This window comes from Molossus molossus, unplaced genomic scaffold, assembly GCF_014108415.1.
Source record: "Molossus molossus isolate mMolMol1 unplaced genomic scaffold, mMolMol1.p scaffold_m16_p_19, whole genome shotgun sequence".
Taxonomy (NCBI): Eukaryota; Metazoa; Chordata; class Mammalia; order Chiroptera; family Molossidae; genus Molossus; species Molossus molossus.
This window is the reverse complement of record NW_023425354.1, coordinates 25842344-25861326: the sequence shown is the minus strand read 5'-3', so window position 1 is coordinate 25861326 and position 18983 is coordinate 25842344. Positions and strand designations below refer to the sequence as shown.

The window sequence follows — 18983 nt, the reverse complement described above, 5'->3', positions numbered from 1 at the left end:
GAGAACACAGTCTGTCTCTTACATACACACACTATTTGTGAGACTAAGTCTTCATTTTCAGGACTAGTGCAGCTATGCTTTTTGTGAAAGAAACATAATGGCAGAGATGCAGCAATGCTAGCTCTCTATAAAATGATCCTCTGTAATGACAAGCTTCTTCTCCCCCCCCCCCTTTACTGATTTTAGAGAGAGAGGAAGTGAGGGGGAGAGAGAAACATCAATGAGAGAGGACATCGATTGGCTGCCTCCTGCATGCCCCTCACTGGGGATCAGGCCCACAACCTGGACATGTGTCCTGACCGGAATCGAACTGGCAAACTCTTGGTGCATGGGTCAACATTCAACCACTGAGCCACACTGGCCAGACATGACAAGTTTCTTGGGCTCCTTGGGGCTGTAGCACCTCCCAACTGTTCCAGAAGAGGGCCCATAGGTAATTTCCCCGCTCTGGGCACACGGCCAGTTTTTATTTCCTGGGCCCTCCTGATTATATGAGACCATGTGACTAATTCTGGCCAATAAGTTGTGAGCAGGAGGAAAATGGATCAATTCTGGGCTGAGACAGTGAATTGCTGGATGAGACTCTCCCAGTTCTGCTTTCCCTGCCTTTGCTGCTGAGGAAGCCTGTGTTGCAATAAAGCTTCTGTCAGTCTGAGTCCCAACCTATGTTGTATATGTAGTAAGGAATTTGGGATTTGGGGGGGAGGGTTGGTTACCTCAGCATCACCTAGCCTAGCTGACTGATCTACCACACCATGCCACTCCCATAACCGGCTTATAGCAATCTCTGCAGAAGAAATCGTAATCCAAGAAATTGTAACCCATATTATGGAAGTCCAGCTCTCAGGGGAGGATCATGGGAAATCTCTTTCCATCTCCTACACCCAGCCTCAGAGATGACCACCTTTTCCTTGTTACTTTAATGTTGAAAATAATAGTAATAGCTGCCATTTATTGTTTACTGTTGAGCCAGGCACAGAGCTAGGCTTTTTACATATAGTATCCCATATACTCTCTGGGCAACTTCAAGGCTGCACCCACAAACATCATCCATGACCTAATTGCTAACTGGATGGATGTTTGGTGGTCCTTCCTGGTACCTATGTGGCATGTTTCCTTGATGACCCCAACATCTTTTTCTTTTTACCCTCTTTGCCCTTCTATGTGCTAGGTGCTAGAGACAGAGTAGTGAATAAGACAGGCACAACCGTGCCCTCACGGAGCTTACCGTCTAGTGGGGTAGACAGATGAGTAGCAGATGATTATAACTCCGTGTGGTGAGACCTAAAATGGTGCTAAGATCAAGAGGTCTAAGGAACCCTTGGAGGGATCCCATAACCCAGGAGACTGAAGAATGAGAGGTGAGGGTGAGAAGAAAGAATGATCCAGGCAGAAGAGACAGTACAACGTCTTGGAGATTGGAGGCTGACTCGAGGCTGCAGAGATGTATGGCTTGGAGTTGAGCAGGGGACTGTGGAGAAATGAGGCTGGAGAGTTAAGCCAAAGCAGATCATATGAGAATTTGAAAGGCTCCAATAAAAAATGGAGAGTCAAAAAAAAAAAAAAGAGTGGAGAGTCTTTGAAAGGCTGTAAGGGAAGTAAGTAACAAGTTTAGATTCACAGTTGAATGAGCCTCAGTTTTCTCATCTATAAAATGATCACAATAGAGCTATCTGGATAATTAAATGGGAAAACGCATGCAAACAATGCCTGGCACATAGCTTATTATTCATTTAGCTAAGAGTCCCTTCTATGTGAAGTCTTTCACATAGCTCTGTGTTGGCTATAATCACATTCTGTTATAATTTTTCACTTATTTACTTATGCAGCTATCTCCCAAACTGAGAAATGTCATGATCAAAGGAAAAGACCGTGTCTTAATCCTGTTTGTGTTTGCTGGTCCCAGCACAAAGCCTAGCACATATTAGGCATTTGGCAAGTGCAGGCCCAAAACAGTGAAAAAGCAAAAACATCAAAAGGGCGAATAGGAGGACAGGACATACCACGTCTGACCGCAAGAGGGCGCGCTATGTTCCTACCAGAGAGCCGGGGCTGCTGGAGAAAGAGGGGCTCCCGGGCCCCCAGCACAAATCACCTTCTAGGATCTTTCTCCAGGGAAGCCCAGGGCGGAGAAGGTTGCTTTCTCAGGTCGAATGAGCTAGAGAACAATGAAAAGTGTTTTGAAAACTGCACTCATAGCACTGATGGCAGGGGCTGCCTCCACCTCCGTTTGTGAGTGGATCCTTGTGGAGTTGGTAGTCTGCGCGTCAATAGAAGAGATTACACAGACTTGCATCCTGGTCCCGAAGTTTGCAAACATTCAGTCACTGTCATCCCGACTGGGAACCCACTGAGGGAGAGCAGGTAGGAATCAGGACAGGTGACACAGGACCCTCTCGGGAGCACAGGGATTCGTTGAAAGCTAGCCGGACAATTTCAGGGAAGGCAAGAAATGGAGATTCGGGGAGGGAGCAAGGAAAGGAAGTGGGAAAGAAGGAGGAATAATGGGCCTCTGCGAGGGAGGGGTTATTAACCCCGTTGGGCCGGGAAGGGAACCAGACGGCGTGAACCGAGGGGGGCGGGCTCTCCGCGCGGCCCGAGGAAAACAACAGGCCATGCTGAGCCAACCCGGGTTGAGGGGGCGGGCTCGAAGGGAAGCCACGTGCCGGGGCGGGAAGCTATTGGCTGTCCCGGAGTTGTTTGTGAGCGGCCATTGGCGGCGTCGGGGAGCCGCCTCTAGCCGATTGGCTGGATCTTGGAGGACGGCCAGGGCCGGGAGGGGAGAAGGTGGTGGAACCGCTAGGCCGGGTCTTGCTGGGCCGAGCTAAGTGCGAGAACCTCCCGCGCAGGCACCCGAGCCTGAACCCGATCCCGAACCCGAGCCTCGGTTCCGCCGCCATGCGCTGGTTCCGCGCGCTGCTGAAGAATGTGTCCCTGGCAGGGGCGCCCAAGTACATCGAGCACTTCAGCAAGTTCTCCCCGTCCCCGCTGTCCATGAAGCAGTTTCTGGACTTCGGTACGGAGTGGGCAGGGGGCTGCTGGCCGCCGGGCCCCGGGGGTGCCAGGGTGGAGCGAGTGTAAGGGTCCTGGCCAAGAAGGATGAACGCGGAGGAGAGAGGCCCTGAGTGACAAAGGAAGGCTTGCTTGGAGGGCAACAGGCAGAAAGGGGTTAACGGGGAAGAAGGCACCACCGGGCCTGGAAAGGGTATGGGTATCCGGGCTGAGTCTCTGGACTGGACTGTTAATGGGAAGTGAGGGGCATTGAATAGGAGGGGTTCGAGGTGTCTCCCTGGGCTTTGTGAGGGGTCTTTGAGAATAAGGAGCAGTGAAGTTGTGATATTAGGGCAGGAAGGGAGTAGGGTGTATCCAGGCATAAAGAGTCCTGTTGACTCTAAGAGTAGGAGACAGGGAGGAAATAGAGGGGATGCTGGTGGAGTAACAAGGCAGCATTGGAGGTGCAGCTATCTGGAAAGAGATCTGGGCTGGGCATTGAGAGGTCACTTGGGGAAGGGGCTCTTTCAGCAGATGCCCACAGGAGAGGCCCTGACCAGGATACCGCCACCCACTGACGGAACTGGTCCCCCAGCTGTCACAGTGGGCAAGGACACTTGAAGATCAAATCCCCTCAGGCCTAACTGCCTGTCCCCAGCTGGACAGGGGCCCAGGGCACCACGAGATGGAGTCAGGCGGCTTGTACCCACCCTTGGCTACCCCTGGGTTCCCAGGCTAGGATCACCCACCATCAGCATTCTAAGGGTGGTTCTGGAGCAGGAGCAAGGCTGTGCCAGCATGGTGCCTGAAACAGACACTGTGTGGGCCCTGTCTATCACCGAGGCATTTCCATGGTGCCACTTGGAGATTAGGAGGGGGTTCCCAGGACTCTCAAGAGTTGAGAAGACAGTGCCTGGCTCAGGTTACAGCTGCATCATTGTTGGGAGAGAACAGGGACGGGTCAGCCAGGACACAAACAACCTGTTTCCCTAGACTTGGCCACCTGCCTTCTGCCCTGTTTGAGCTGCCCCCATGTAGGCAAGCCTCCTGTGCCCACTCCCAGCCCCCAGCAGCTGTTTAGGCCAGGCTGGATTAACCCCAATTACATAAATGTCACAGTAGAGCCTGGTCCACTTGTAGTACAGTGGGGGAAACAGAACTTCAGAAGGATAGTGGCATGTTCTGGGTGACAAAGTTGGAAGCAGAACCTGAACTAGAACCCAGGTCTCCTGACTCTAGCCTGTGGCCTCATTCAATCCTTCATCCTCCTTTCATCTTGAAGCCAAGCTAAGAACCAGGGTATTTGGGTTACCATCCTGCGGCCTACCTGCTTCACAGGTGGGTGGGTGTTAATGCAGGGGCAGCTCTACAGTGGTCATCAAGGCCAGCCTGCGTAAAGATGGGCTGGGTCAGAGATGATGCTGGGAGCCTGTAGCTGTGATGGTCCAGGGATAGCTTCCCTCAGTCAGGGCCCAGCTCTGGGGAGGGATGAGTTTCCCGGGCTGCTCTGCCTACCTAGATCCGCTCCCCCTAAGTGAGTGTCTGGTAGGAGGGAAAGAAAGAGAAGTGAGGTGACTTGGGCCACAGGCATCTCCAGGTGGGCCTGGGAATGGACCTGCCACCTATTGTTGAAGGAAAACAGGGTTTAGCTGGGCATGAGGAGAGGATGCAACTCCCCTGAGGATTAGATGGGCTGGTAGGGAGGTCAGAACACTGCAGGGCATTGGGAAAGCTGCCTACTCAGTGCCCTCGGTCACTTCTCTGAACCCTTGGGAAATGAAGGATTTAATCAATCTGACCCCTGGGATGTCTTCTAGCTTTGATGGTTTGCAGCTATGTGGGCTTACCTCTCTCTCTCTCTTTCCCTCCAGGCTCCAGTAATGCCTGTGAGAAAACCTCATTCACCTTCCTCAGGCAGGAGCTGCCCGTGCGCCTGGCCAACATCATGAAAGAGATAAACCTGCTTCCTGACAGAGTGCTGAGCACACCTTCGGTGCAGCTGGTACAGAGCTGGTGAGACCCCTGGCCAGGTCCCCACCCTCCCACTCCATCGCCAGATGCCCTGGGCTCAGAGATGGCGTCTTCATGCTCCCAGCAGCCTTGATGGAGGCAGGGACAGAGGGGAGGCACAGGACTCCAGGAGCCTGAGGAATTACTCAAAGTCAAGCGAAATGCTAGACCAGAGCAGGGATTAAGATCAGGATCTTAGCCTTGTGTCTGTGGGACGGCCCTATACATACCACCCTCCTTTCTCTGGAAACCCCGGATCCACCTAGGAAATCGTTTTCACAGCCAAAACCCCAGATCAGGGTCATGTCAGCATTCAGCCCCAGCCCTGGTCCCGAAAACCCAGCGCCTTCGGGGTAATATTTACCTGAGGTGACTTTGTGGGAAATGGAGAAACAGGAAGAAACAAATCTTCAAATCATATAATCCAAGCTACCAGTCAGACTGTTTTGGATGTTGGAAAACTCAAATAGACACAGGACCTACACCCAAAGAGCTCCTGAGGGCAAAGATCAAAAGTTTACTGCACAAAGCGGCAGTACCAGAGGAAAATTCTCAGTGAAGCTCACTCAAGAACTCTGTCCAGGGTTAAGTAACTGGACGATATTAGCCCATGCCAGTCATGTGAAGAAGAAACAAGTTTACTTTGTAACTGGGCCTTTAAGTGACTAATCAATGTTGGTCTTCAGGGGCACCTGTGCGGAAATCTTTTGCTAGTTCTGGCTGTAGTGGGTGTGGTCTGGCGGTGGTTTCCTTTCTGATTCAGGAGCAACACACCAACTTTGAGCCCAAGGTCAAACTAAGGGAGCCCGCGGTCTCAGGAGGGTGAGGGGAGAATGAAAGAGGGAGAATTAAGCACTACAAAGACAGTGGTAGGAGCAGTGAGCTGCTGAAAAGTTCGTTTTATTTAAATGAATAATAAAAATATTATTTAAAAGTAACATTGGTTGGGGTTCTTCCCCCTCACTGAGGAAGTGTAGCATGTTCGCTATGATATTTGGAAAACAGAAAAGTAGATCGAAGAGAATGCCAACCACAACTCTCCACCCCATAACCAAACACTGGTAAGGCTCTGTAAGGTTTTGTTGGTGCCCTTCCAGCCCCTTTTCCCTGCGTGGATCTGTATGTGCATGCCTTATTCTAACTACGTGAGGGATGGAAGGAAAGCGTTGTGTGCGCAAAGCCAGGCACACAGTCAGTGCACAGTGAACGTTAGTTGAATCATAAAGTTGTGGGGAAGTGGAAATGGATGTGAAATGTATAGAGGAGGCAATGTGCCCCTGGGCCTTACAGGTGCCTCGGTGAACCTAGATCAAGAAGGAAGGGAAGGGCACTCCAGGCCGAAGGAACTGCTTATGTAAAGGTGTGGAGGCAGGAAAGCGCCCAGCGGGGGCATCCTTAGAACTTACTCTGTAGACACAATGCTGTAAGTGAAAAGTGGGATGGGGGACAGAGGATTTTCATCTTGCTGAGTCCTCACAGGTCCGAGACCTCAGAGCTAACCAGTATTTCCCACTGTGGGGCAGTGTGGAAGTCATGGGGAGGAGACATAAGGTGCCATCTGTTCTCTCCTCCTTCTCTGGCTCTGTCTGGATGATTGACTTGGCTGCCTCTCCAGCAGGTCCTTGACTCCATGACATGGCTTCTCAGGCCCCTCCCTGGACACTGTGTTCCTGGGAGAGACAAGGATTGGAGGGAGGATGGGGTGAGGAGCTGCTGAACTTCCCATGACATCCCGGGCCTCCACAAAGTCCCTTTCTGAAAGTCAGTTACACATGTGGGGGCTTGGCCTGACTTATCCTTCTCTCAATAATATCAACCAACAGCAGGAGGGAGTGAAGTTAGACAATGGAGAGCACTTCCCGGTGGATGACTCAGCTTAGAGGAGAGCAGGCAAAGGGATTGCTGGTGTGTCTGACACACCGAAGAAAGCCTGCTGAGATTGTTTCCAAAATGGGTATCAGCTGTAGCAAGAGAGACTAAGGTTTTAGGGAAGAAAGGACTATCCTGTCAGGACAGGGGCAAGGTGGCTGCCTTGAGAGAGTATAGCCCCCCTTTTCCAGGACAGCCCCCTGCCAGCTTGGATGATGGAGGCGGTGGAGGTGGGCAGAGTTTACATTCGAGGAGGGCTATGGCCTACCAGGGAGTCTGGCAAGAGGACCACTAGCCTCAGAGTCTGATGAATAAGGCACAAAACCTCCCTTTTGGAAAATGGAAAAATCCTGTACAAATACTAGTAGTAGTAGTAGTGGTGGTGGTGGTGGTGAGTAGTCAATATGGGGTGATAGCTAATGGAGTTTCTGCTGGGCTGGGAGAGGCAGTAGCAGGCACCATTGTGAGCAAGTGGAGAATTACTGGTTCTAAGTGAACCTGATAAATTATTTCAACTGGGCAGACTTGGAGTGGGGGAGCCCTGTTTTGGAAGTGATTGCAGGGTGCTGGAAAGCCCTGGGGGTGGCATCAGCGTGCTTGACATTGAGGCTCGGCTTTGCTGCCTGCTGGACTCTTAATCCTCGGCAAACCACGTGGCTTCTCTGAGCCTTGGTTTCCTCGTCTGTAAAATGGGGATCCAGGCTGTTTCTAAGGGCCAGATGCCACTGCTAGATGTGAAAGTGTGGGGAACTTTAAACACAAGTGACGTCTCCAGCTTCTGGGCCACAGCTCCTCCAGGCCAAAGATGATGTGGTTATGGCAGAGGTTCTCCTAGACAGTGAAGTAATGCCAACAACTACACGACAAAAGCAAACATACCTGGAGGGCTGCTCTGCATCAGAAGCTGTTGGAGGCGTGTCCGCGTGTCAGTTATGTAACCTTCACCACAGCCTTATGAACCAGGCCTTGTCCTTAGCCCCATTTTATAGATGAGTAACCGAGGTTCAGAGAGATTAAGAACCTTGTCTGAGAACACTTAGATAGTCATTGGGAGAGCTGAGATTCCAAGTCAGGCTGTGTGACCCAGAGGCCGCATTCTTGAAGGGATTTGGGGCAGCGACCTGGAGTGCGATTCCACATCGCAGGGCGTGGGAAAGTAGGATTCACGTGACAGAATCTTGTTTGATGGCTAGTGTTGCTGGAGCCTGGAAGGGTAAGGGAGAAAGCCAGCTGAGGGAAGGCGTGGATTCCGTGCGGATGTGCTTCCAGAGAATGGAGGGTTAAGGGGAGAGTTGCAGAGTAGACGCCAATGACAGTGAGTCACTGCTGTTATTAATAAGTCTTTGCAGAGGTTGTATCATACGGTCAGCACCTTCTTAGGGATCTCCCTTGCCTGTCAGCAAGGTGTATGGATCCCAAACCCCACCTGTGGAGGACTCCCACCCCACCCCGCAGGAACGAGTCTTTGCCCTTACAAACAATAACCACCATCGCCACTCAGGCTCCCAGCATCCAGAGCCTGCTCTGCCAGGCACGGAGCTGGGGCTTTCGCCAAATCCTCCCATTGGCTCCCTCAGCCTCTCCTTACATAACAGAGTGGAGACAAGTAACCTGCATCATCTCCTCCGAGGGCCACTGCTGTGAGCCCCATTTCACAGATGGGGACCTGAAGGGCTCAGTTTCCTCCTTAGGGCACAGTCAGCCATGGGATCCAAGTCTGCCTGGCTCAGGGTCCCCACCTGCCACCCTTCCACAGAGTGGCTTCCAGATGCACAGTACATCTGTCACCTCTCCCCTCCTCACACAGCCATTGCCTTGTCCACACCCTTGTCTCCAGCGGCCGTGGACACGGTGCATGGTGCACACACTCGCACCCCCCCACGGGCACACACTTAACACACACTCCCCCACATCAGCGCTCCCTCCTGCTTCCATACAAGCCCCTGTGCACCTCCTCCCCCAGTGCACACACATTCTAGTATTTCTTCACACACGCACACACACACAGGCACACATGTCCACACTCTCTCCTCCTCCTCTCTAGAATTCCACCCCTTTCCTTCCCAACCTAGGGCTCTGGACTGGCTAGAAAGCCTCAGAAGGCAGGGTTTGGTGGGGGGAGGGGGGGAGCTCAGATCCCTCCCAGGGAGTCTTGTGGCCTTGTTTATGCTGAGGTTGGTGGGCCCAGGCCTTTCCTGGGCATTTTCTTGGCCCTCACTGCCCGCTCTGCCTGCCGAGGGTGAGGGTGAGTAAACCTGAGATGACGCGCCTGTCACTGCACCACTGCTCTCGGGCTGCCATGTCCCAGCCCAGTTCTCCTCTGGCCGTCAGAGGGGGTGCAGCCCAGGGGCCAGCATGGCTCAGCCCCAGTCTCTCCCCTTAGGACCAAGATCTGGCCCTCGCCCTTGAGTATGCCAGGCCCCTGGGGGGACTTCAGCCCAGGACTGGGGTCCCCGGGAAAGTCCTCTCATCCTCTGCTCTCCCTTGCAGGAATGGCCCTGTGAGGGAGGCAGGCAAGGAGTCTAAACCCTGATTCACAGTCCAGGAGACAGGCCTGGGGCTGGCAGTTCTCCTCATACCTGCACAGGCAGGCACTGCCCTTTGCCAGTCCATCCTGGTGCCCTTTGCCATACTTCATCAGCCATGTGACCAGGCCCTTTCCTGCTCTCTCTAGGGTTCATTAGGCAGCCACGGAGGGGAGGGGAGGGACGGTGCTAGCAGCCAGAGCACTTACCCCACCCCTGGGCGCTGGGACTCTGACCTGCCCTCCCTGCTCCTGGCCAAGCACCACCATGCTGGTCAGGGTCTCCCAGCACTCACCCCCCACCCCCCGCCTGTCCAGGGCTCCCGCGCTCCATCTGGTCTGTTCCCCTCCTCTCTCTGCTTGTGCCCATCTTGCACACTTGCCGTTCCTCTCCCCAATCCCGTCTCCCTCCGAGAATCATGTGAGCACGAAGCTTTATCCTGGGCATGATTAGGGAACAAGGGATTGGAATCACACAAGCCTGCAAGAGAATCCTCGTTTTGCAGGTTAACTTCCTCATCTGTAAAATGGGGCTGGCAGCAGCACCTCCCTTATAGGGAGATGGTGGAGGTTGAAGGCGGGGAGCAGGTAGGCATGGAGCAGAGTGCTGGCACAGGCCGGTGCCTGGTAAACGCTGCTGCCATGACCACCAGCATCAGCATCGCTGTTAGGACCAGTGCAGATGGTGAACAGTTGGCTGTGTGGTGTAGACTTGACATCAGACAGACCTGGGCTTGAATTCCAGCACAGCTGCTTACTGTGTGGCCTGGGGCAAATCCCCTGCCCTCTCTGAGCTGGTTTCCTTGTCTGCAAAGAGGGGGACATCCTGCAGGTCCTCAAAAACCATCATTCCATTCTAACATTGATGAGATGCCGTAGGAATTTAACTCTTGTTTATATCAATTGGTAACATTGGTTTTGCTATACATGTTTTGCTTCGAGTCACAGAATGTATGACAACCTTAAGTGAGGACTCACTGTACTTATGCTCATCAAGGCTACTGGGAGATGAGCGACCTATGTAGACTCTGAGCACAGTGGGGGCCCTGGCGGACACTAGGAGGCGAGGTGAGGCCTTAGGAGTGCCGCTGTCGGCTGGGGCTGCAGGGATGGGGGTGCTGATCTCTGAGCTCTGGGCTTCCCCCACCACGGCTGCACTGCCCCCGTGGAGCACAGGGCGCCCAGGGCTGGGGCAGCCCCCATCCTGACATCGATGACTGTCCGGAGCATGATGGATTACAACATGGTGTGATTCAGAGCCTGTGCCCAATATAACCAGGAGGAGGGTGTCACATGCTGCCTAGAGCCCCAGAGGTTGCACCCAGCTATTGACAGTGTTTGAACCACCATTCATAGAAAGAGCAAACATTTAGAGAGTTCACTATGTCCTAGGCACTGTGCTAATTATCACATTTAATCCTCACTAAAAAGCAGTGAGAGCAGTAAGTTTAAAACCTTTCCTTTTCCTGACGAGGAAACTCAGGCCCAGAGAGGCCCCATGACTTACCCGGGGCCACACAGCTCCCGGTGGAAGAGCCAGGACTGGGACCCCGCAGAGCCAGCTCCAAAACTAGCTCGCTCACCTTCTCTCCCGTCTGAAGCAAGAGAGGGAAGGGCCTTTTCTGAGACTGGTAGGCTCCAGGGGCCCTCCCTGCACAGGCCTACGGGCCTCCCCTCCTTCCTATTGGCTGGAAATGTTTCTGCCAGAGGGAGGCGTAGCTCTCCCAGTAGAATAAGCTGTGAGCTGGGCATGTTAGCAGGGAAACTGTGGGTGTCCTGACTCAGGGGACAGTGGCTCCAGGTTGGTACCACCTGCTGCCATAGGTAGGCCTGACTCTCTTGCAGAAGCTAGCCTTCCGCTGTCCCTGCGTGAGGGCTTCCCAACGCTCCCTTTGGTTAGCAGCTCTTTTCTAGGTCCGGGGAAACTGGCCTCTTCACTAGGCCTACAGATGGAGGGGCTCCGGGGCTGCCCTTCCTGCCGGGCCTTCAGAGTGGAGCGAGCTCTCAGGCTGGTCAGAGCTCGGCCTGCCCACCCCACCCCCGGTTCTTCCCAGCCCCTATTTACTCCAGTTCCCTTGGCAGATTGCATAAGTCCTGGTGCCCAGCCCACACCCGCCAAGCCCGGAGTCGGGGGGATGTTCTGTCATCCTCCTCGCTGAGCCCCTGCTCTGGGGCGGCCTGGGCTGGCCACTCTGCCAGCTGTGCCCGTAGCATGCAGCAGCCCGTGGGGCAGAGAGTAAGCTCTGTTTCTGTGATGGGGCTCAGGGGAGCAGAGTGACTTGCCCCAACCTTCTCTCCCTGCTGGCCCTTGGTCACGTGTCCCTTGCCCCATCTGGGCCTCAGTCTCCTAGTCTTTGAGACCTCTTGGATGGGATGGTCTGCGAGGCCCTTCTAAGACTCCTAGGATTCCCAAGCAAAGGTGCTCTAAGGGGGACCAACACATTAGAGGTTTTTTTGCATAACTCACTGTGTTGTCAGGGAGACTCGTGCACATGGACTAAGGATTTGTGATGCAGCTTGTCAGCTAGCGCAGCTGCGCGGTGCCCACAGGAGGGGCAAAGCCAGGGTGAGGGCAGCTGAGTCTGGTGGGAAGGGGGCCCGCCCAGAGCTGAGGCAATGTCTCCCTCTGCCCCCTGACCACAGGTATGTCCAGAGTCTCCTGGACATCATGGCGTTCCTGGACAAGGACCCAGAGGACCACCATACCCTGAGCCAGTGAGTGAGGGACCTGGTTGGGGGCAGGAGGGCAGGTGTAGGTGAGTGGCACCTGGGGTCATAGTCCCAGGGGCAGAAGTGCCAGCAGGCTGGAAGAAATGACCCTGCCCTCAGGATATCCAGTCTGATGGGGAGATAGCTCCTGTCCTCAGTGTGCCCTGAGTCTGATGGGGGACCCAGGGGGGCCCCCCGGCTGTCAGACAGGCAGTGGGGGCTTCGGGAGGAATGGGGTGCTGTGGTCATCGGGTTGGGAAGGGTTAAGTAGGTGAGGACACGGTGGAGAGGAGGTTGGAAGCAGAGGAGAGTCTGAGGGTGTCCCAGGGCTGGGCCTGTGTAGGGGCCAACATCTGCCCCCCCCCCCCGTACAGGTTCACCGAGGCCCTGGTCACCATCCGGAACCGCCACAACGACGTGGTGCCCACGATGGCGCAGGGCGTGCTCGAATACAAGGATGCCTATGGCGATGACCCCGTGTCCAACCAGAACATCCAGTACTTCCTGGACCGCTTCTACCTCAGCCGCATCTCCATCCGCATGCTCATCAACCAGCACAGTGAGCCACGGCGGTCATGGCGCATGGACTCATCGTTGTAACTGTTCACTGAACGCAAAATTAGGTCACCTCTTTAAACGTGTTCAGTGCGTTACATAAAACTCACTGGGGGGTCGGGTTAGAGGAGAGAGGGCAGGGAGTGGGGAGGGGGCAGCTGCGCGGTCAGAGGTGTCACACACGGGTGGCCAGCCCTGGGGAGAGGGAGGGCGGACAGGCTCGGCAGCCCTGCCAGCAGCACCCTCTTCCCCCAGCCCTGATCTTCGATGGCAGCACCAACCCAGCCCACCCCAAACACATCGGCAGCATTGACCCCAACTGCAGTGTCTCTGAGGTCGTGAAAGGTAAGCCGTCCCCACTGTGTCTGGCCCACAGAGGAGCCCCAGCGACGTCTCCAAGCTCGTCTGGCCAGAGGGTGACCCATTCCCCAGTGGTGGGGGCCACGTCCCCATGGGTTTAACGTTGGGGATGCCCGGTGTTGGTGCTAGAGGACTGCCTGCTGGGTGAGCTGCCCCATTTTCTCTCTCTTCTCTCAGATGCGTATGACATGGCCAAGCTCCTGTGTGACAAGTATTACATGGCCTCACCTGACCTGGAGGTTCAGGAGATCAATGGTGAGCGAGCAAGGCTGGCGTGTGTCTGTCTGTCCAAGGGCTGGGGACATGGGGGAGCAAGGTGAGCTGGGGAGTTAGGAAATGACCTGTAATCTGGGTAGGGGAGAAGCAGAGCTATTATTGTATTATTATTGTTGTTATCATCGTCCTTAGTACTTATTTGGTAAATACAGGGGAGGGCAAAAGTAGGTTGACAGGTGCATGTGACATGATCATGAATAAATAAAGCGAGTATAATCATCATAACCTGCATGTCTTTTTCCATGCAAACAACGTGGACCAGTATTTATTAAGCAGTAAACACAACAGCCAAGGTCCCTGTTCTCATGGAGCTTACATTCTTGGTGCTGGGAGGCTGAGGAACGAGGCCTTTGACCAATGAACAAACAATAGAGAGAGACTTTCATGGCGTGAGAAGGGACGGGAGGGAAATACAACGGGATCGCATGGCAGTGATGAGAAGGGTTGGTAGATTAGATGGGATATTAGTTAGTTTGGCTGCCTTCCCAGAATCCAAATAACAATGGCTTAATTAGGAAAGAAGTTTCCCTCTCTCCAGCCTGGAGAAGGGGCAGAGGATGTGGAAGGCAGGGCCCAGGAGTTGAACACATGACTTCCCTGTTACCCAGCTCTCCCCGCTGCAAGGGCCACAGAGAACTGAGTCTCTAGCTGGGCAGCCCTGTGCCAGTTGAAACTTTGGGGGACGAGTGTCTATTAGTGAAAGAAGGGAAGAACGGATCCGGAGGATCAGGACAGGGGTCCTAGTTGGGATGGGGTCATCAAGGACCAGAAGGAGGAGTAGGGTGGGGCTGGGAGATGGCAGGGGTGATGGGCTGGAGAGAGAGGCTGGGCATGCAGGGCCCATGGGCCATGGGCAGGCCCTGGGATTTTGGGTGTAGCAGGAGCCATTGGGGGGTTTGAAGCCTTGGTGATGACAAGATCTGACAACTTACATTCTAAATGTATTGAGAGGTTGGAGGAGGCAGGAGAAGACCAGCTAGGAGGTCACTGCAGGAATCCAGGCAAGGGGAGGGGAAGGCATCGGAGGCATAAAGAAGGGCGTGGGTTTGATAAATATCTTGGACATAGAGGCGTCAGGGCCCGCTGATGAGCCAGGGGGTAGAGGGGAGAGGAGGACCAGGGACCTGGAAGTTACCTCCACCCCTCCCCCAGCTGCTCCTCAGCCATGCCCTGCCGGTGTGCCAGAAACCTGAGGTGTTTCGTGTCCTGTACCTGGAAGTCACACTGCCCATGTTCTGATGTTTCCTCAAGGCCCAGTTCAATTCCAACTGCTCTGAAAAGCCCTCCCAGACCTCCCACAGAAGACAGGCACCCGCCTGCCTCAGGGGTACCTCTATATTGCACTGTTTGAATTACTTGGGGACCAAGACTGAAGGGCAGAGACAGGCCCTTTATTTGAGATCCCCAGGGTCCAGGCCAGGGCTTGGCACACCGTTCTGGGAACATCACCTAATAAAGTCAGTTGTGTGTTTCTCTGTCTAGACTTGAATTTCTGAGAAGGTAGGGCTGAATTTTATTTGTCTTTATGTCCCCACTGCCCACCACAGGGCCTGAGATTCCTTCATTCGTTGATCCATTGCACATTTATTGAGCTGCTACCTACAGATCTCTGTGCCAGACCCAGGAAGAAACACTTAGTCCCTCACACTAAGAAACCCCAGGCTAGAGTGATTCTTGGGAAGGAGCTGGTATCAGAATCACCTGGGCAGTACCCCGCCCTCTCTCCAGGGTTAAAAAGCCCTCCAGGGGATTCGGATATACAGCTGAATACTAGCAGGCTGGATATAGGATAGATAGATCCTATTTGAATGCATAAATGATGAATAGATGGATAGATAAACAGTGAATGAATGAAAAGATGGATATATATTCTGAATGAATTGATAGATGTTAAGGATAGATATTTGAACAGATGCATAGACTAAAGGACCACTGGACGTTTGAATGGACACTGGATGGGTAGATAGAGGAATTAATGGATGTTGAATGGATGCGTTGGATGGGTGGGTGGATGGGTGGATGGGTGGATGGGTGGATGGATGGATGGATGGGTGGATGGATGGATGGGTGGATGGATGGATGGATGGATGGATGGATGGATGGGTGGATGGGTAGGTGGGTGGATGGATGGATGGATGGATGGATGGATGGATGGATGGATGGATGGATGGGTGGATGGATGGATGGGTGGATGGACACTGTATAATGGAAGGATAGATGGATAGATGGTGGAATGGACACTGAATGAATGGATAGATAGACAAATGAATGCTGGGTAAATGGAGAAGATGGATAGGTAATGGATGGAGATCCAGTGCTGGGTGCTAGATGCTGGGTGAATGAATGCTGATTGGTGACCTCTTGACAATTTCCTAATCTTTGGTCTTGACTTCCCCGGCAGCATCCAACGCCAAACAGCCAATTCACATGGTTTATGTCCCCTCCCATCTCTACCACATGCTTTTTGAACTCTTCAAGGTGAGGAGGCTGGGGACTGGTACTGTGTGCGGGTTGGGGCGGTTCGGGCCAGGCTTCTCTCACTCGTCTCCTTTCCCTCCACAGAATGCCATGCGAGCGACTGTGGAAAGCCACGAATCCAGCCTCGTTCTCCCACCTGTCAAGGTCATGGTGGCCTTGGGCGAGGAAGATCTGTCCATCAAAGTATGTGACCCTTGACTTCTGGGGCCAGAAAGCAGTGTGGGGGGGCATCCCTCCTTCCAGGAGGTGGGCTTGGGAAGACCCTGGCAGGGTCACAGAAACCCAGGAGAAGGTCAAGGGTATCAAGGGGTGGGTGTGTGTGGAAACAGGTCTGAAGAGCCCCTGACATGTCTCCTCTCCCCTAGATGAGCGACCGAGGTGGGGGTGTCCCCTTGAGGAAGATCGAACAACTCTTCAGCTATATGTACTCCACAGCACCCACCCCGCAGCCTGGCACCGGGGGAACCCCACTGGTGAGATGGCTTCGTTCCAGCTCCCCTCCTGCCTCCCAAAGGATGCTTGTCTGTCCCTTCATCTCCTTTCCAAACTGTCACTCCTCGCTGTCTCTCACTTCCTTATCTCCCAGGGTCTGTCCCTTCTCCTGTGGCTCCGTGTGGTGTCAGTCACCTCTCCTGAGGCTGGGCCTTCCTGCTTCTCCCGTCTCTTCCCAGCCTGGCCCTCGCTGCCTCCCTGTGGATGTGTTAGTCACCTCTCCTCAGTTCTCCCTCCCCCCTGCATCTCCCTACAAAGTTATTCCTTCTGTGTTCAACTCATTAGCACCTCCCTGTCCATTCCCAGTGGAGTGGGCAGAGCTGGTTTGGGAAACTGAGACTCCGAGGAGCCCCGTGACCTGCCCAGACCCCCGGCTACGAGGGCCTAGCTCCTTTCCTTGCCCTGCTCCCCCCACACTGTGCCTCCTCCCAGACCGACCTCCCCCAGACCGGCCTTCATCATCCCACAGCTCCTGTCTTGCCTCCCTTTCTTGTGTCCCTTCCCATCTAAGTTCTGGGAATCCCTAGCATGACCCCAGCTCAGCACTCCTCATTCAGCATATTCGTCGCTGCAGCACCAGCCTCCTCATCACACTCCCTTCCTGTCCCCTGACAGGCTGGCTTCGGGTATGGGCTCCCCATTTCCCGCCTCTATGCCAAGTATTTCCAGGGGGACTTGCAGCTGTTCTCCATGGAGGGCTTCGGGACCGACGCTGTCATCTATCTCAAGGTGAGGGTCGCAGCCTCCCGTGCCCTGCTGGCCGTGCAGTCGGGCAGGATCAGCCTGCTCTAGATTTCTCTTCCGTCCCTCTACTCCTTTCCCAGTTCCAGGCTGAGAGTCAGAACAAAGCGACAGTCCCCCGACCCCTAGATGCTCCCAGCCTGGCCGGCAATTTCAGGGAGTCCCTGGTCCATGACTAAGATCCCTTCTCTGTGGACCCTTGACTTGTGAGACCGAGAAGGGGAGGGCCATCGAGAATTTGTCATCAGCTCAGGAGGAGATGGAGGCCCAGACTTGATACCCTTCTTCAGGAACACGTAGCCCAGCCTCCTTGCTCTCCCTCCCTGACCCTTTGAGTGAGCAGCCTCCTTGAATGGGCCGGAGCAAGACACAGAGGGACGGACCCTTTTGAGGGTCTCCCTGGGCCAGTCCGCGCCTGGCACTTGGCTCGGTTGACGAACGGGCCCCAGTCACTGGCCAGCACGGCCCACCTTGGTGTGAGGAGCGGGCAAGGCACAGGGCAGAGGCAGAGGCTGAGTCTGATGCTCCCCAGGCCCTGTCCACGGACTCGGTGGAGCGCCTGCCCGTCTACAACAAGTCAGCGTGGCGCCACTACCAGACCATCCAGGAGGCCGGCGACTGGTGTGTACCCAGCACGGAGCCCAAGAACACGTCCACGTACCGTGTCAGTTAGGGGCCACCCCGCCCTTCTGCACCTGAGAGGACGGACTGATTGCTGTCTCTGGGTTACCCTCTCCATCCCCTGCCCCCCAGGTGGGGGAGATGCTCCCTGATGACAGCTTCTGTCTCTATGGAAATCACTGCGGTGACCAGTCTGTGGTGGCCCCTAAGTGCCAGTCCCTGTCCCTGGAGATTCTTAGGTGGTCTCCTCAGTGTCCAGTCTCTGTGGGAGATCCCTGAGGATTGGGGGGTATCTCCACCCTGCTGGGATGTCCTAGAGGTGCATGTCCATGACAGTCCTCCTGAGACTAGAGCTGTCATTTTTCTGTCCGGAGTCCTGGGTCCCCCTCACTGCCCTCCAAAGCCTGGCCTTCCAAACAGATGCCCCTGCTTGCCTTATTCCCTTAGTCTGCCCAGGCACCCGGTCCCGGTCCCGTGTCAGCATTCGGGAAGGGTCAGTGCCCCCCAGATCTGGGTGGTGGGTGGGGAAAGGAGTTGTGCCCTTGGACCTCCAGGTGGGGACCTGGTCTGGCAGCCTCACCCTCCCCTCTGAGCTTCAGGTCAAGGTTAGGAAGGAGGGAGTTCTTACCAGGACCTCACCCCTAAAGTTCACCCCTAAAGCAGAGGAATCTGGGAGGACCCTGAGGCATGCGCCCAGCCAGGCCGCTTGGAGCCCCGCAGGTGGTCCCCGCAGTGTTTCTGCTGCCCCCCAGGCCCTGCCCGCATGTCCTGACATGCACACACACGCCTGCCCTCCTCACATCCACACCGTCCCCCCGAGTTCCAGACCCCCACTCCCACTGTGCCCAGACACGTGTGTGCTTGGGTGGCTTTCTCCCTAAAATGCTCTGTGTACATAGCTGTTTTTTTAGCCCTGAATGTCCCCACCCTTCCCCTCAGCACTTGGGGGGTAAAGCTGTGTGCTCCTCCCAGTGGCTGTGGCAGCGACAGTGAAGATTCGATGGAATGGGGCCTGGCTGCTTTCCCGGGGCAGAGAGAGCCACACGGACAAATAAAAGACCAGCGTGTGCAGACTGCAGCCTGTGACTCAGTGCGTACGCCCGGGCAGCCCAGGGCACACGGCTCGGTGCGTACGCCCGGCCCAGGCAGCCCAGGGCACACGGCTCGGTGCGTACGCCCGGGCAGCCCGGGGCACACGGCTCAGTGCGTACGCCCGGGCAGCCCGGGGCACACGGCTCGGTGTACTCCCGGGCAGCCCGGGGCACACGGCTCGGTGCGTACTCCCGGGCAGCCCGGGGCACACGGCTCGGTGCGTACTCCCGGGCAGCCCGGGGCACACGGCTCGGTGCATACGGCC

General features: G+C 54.9%; 1 protein-coding gene across 1 annotated transcript; it reads left to right on the top strand.

Moving 5' to 3' along the window:
* Positions 1-2773: 2773 nt before the first annotated feature.
* On the top strand, positions 2774-18690 carry PDK2 (pyruvate dehydrogenase kinase 2). The gene is made up of 11 exons (XM_036270011.1): positions 2774-3016; positions 4863-5004; positions 12038-12109; positions 12478-12662; positions 12914-13003; positions 13196-13273; positions 15696-15772; positions 15857-15955; positions 16138-16245; positions 16880-16993; positions 17538-18690. Exons 1-11 carry the CDS (start codon positions 2899-2901, stop codon positions 17676-17678), a joined length of 1224 nt encoding a protein of 407 aa, XP_036125904.1. The 5' UTR covers positions 2774-2898; the 3' UTR covers positions 17679-18690.
* The last annotated feature ends 293 nt before the right edge of the window (positions 18691-18983 follow it).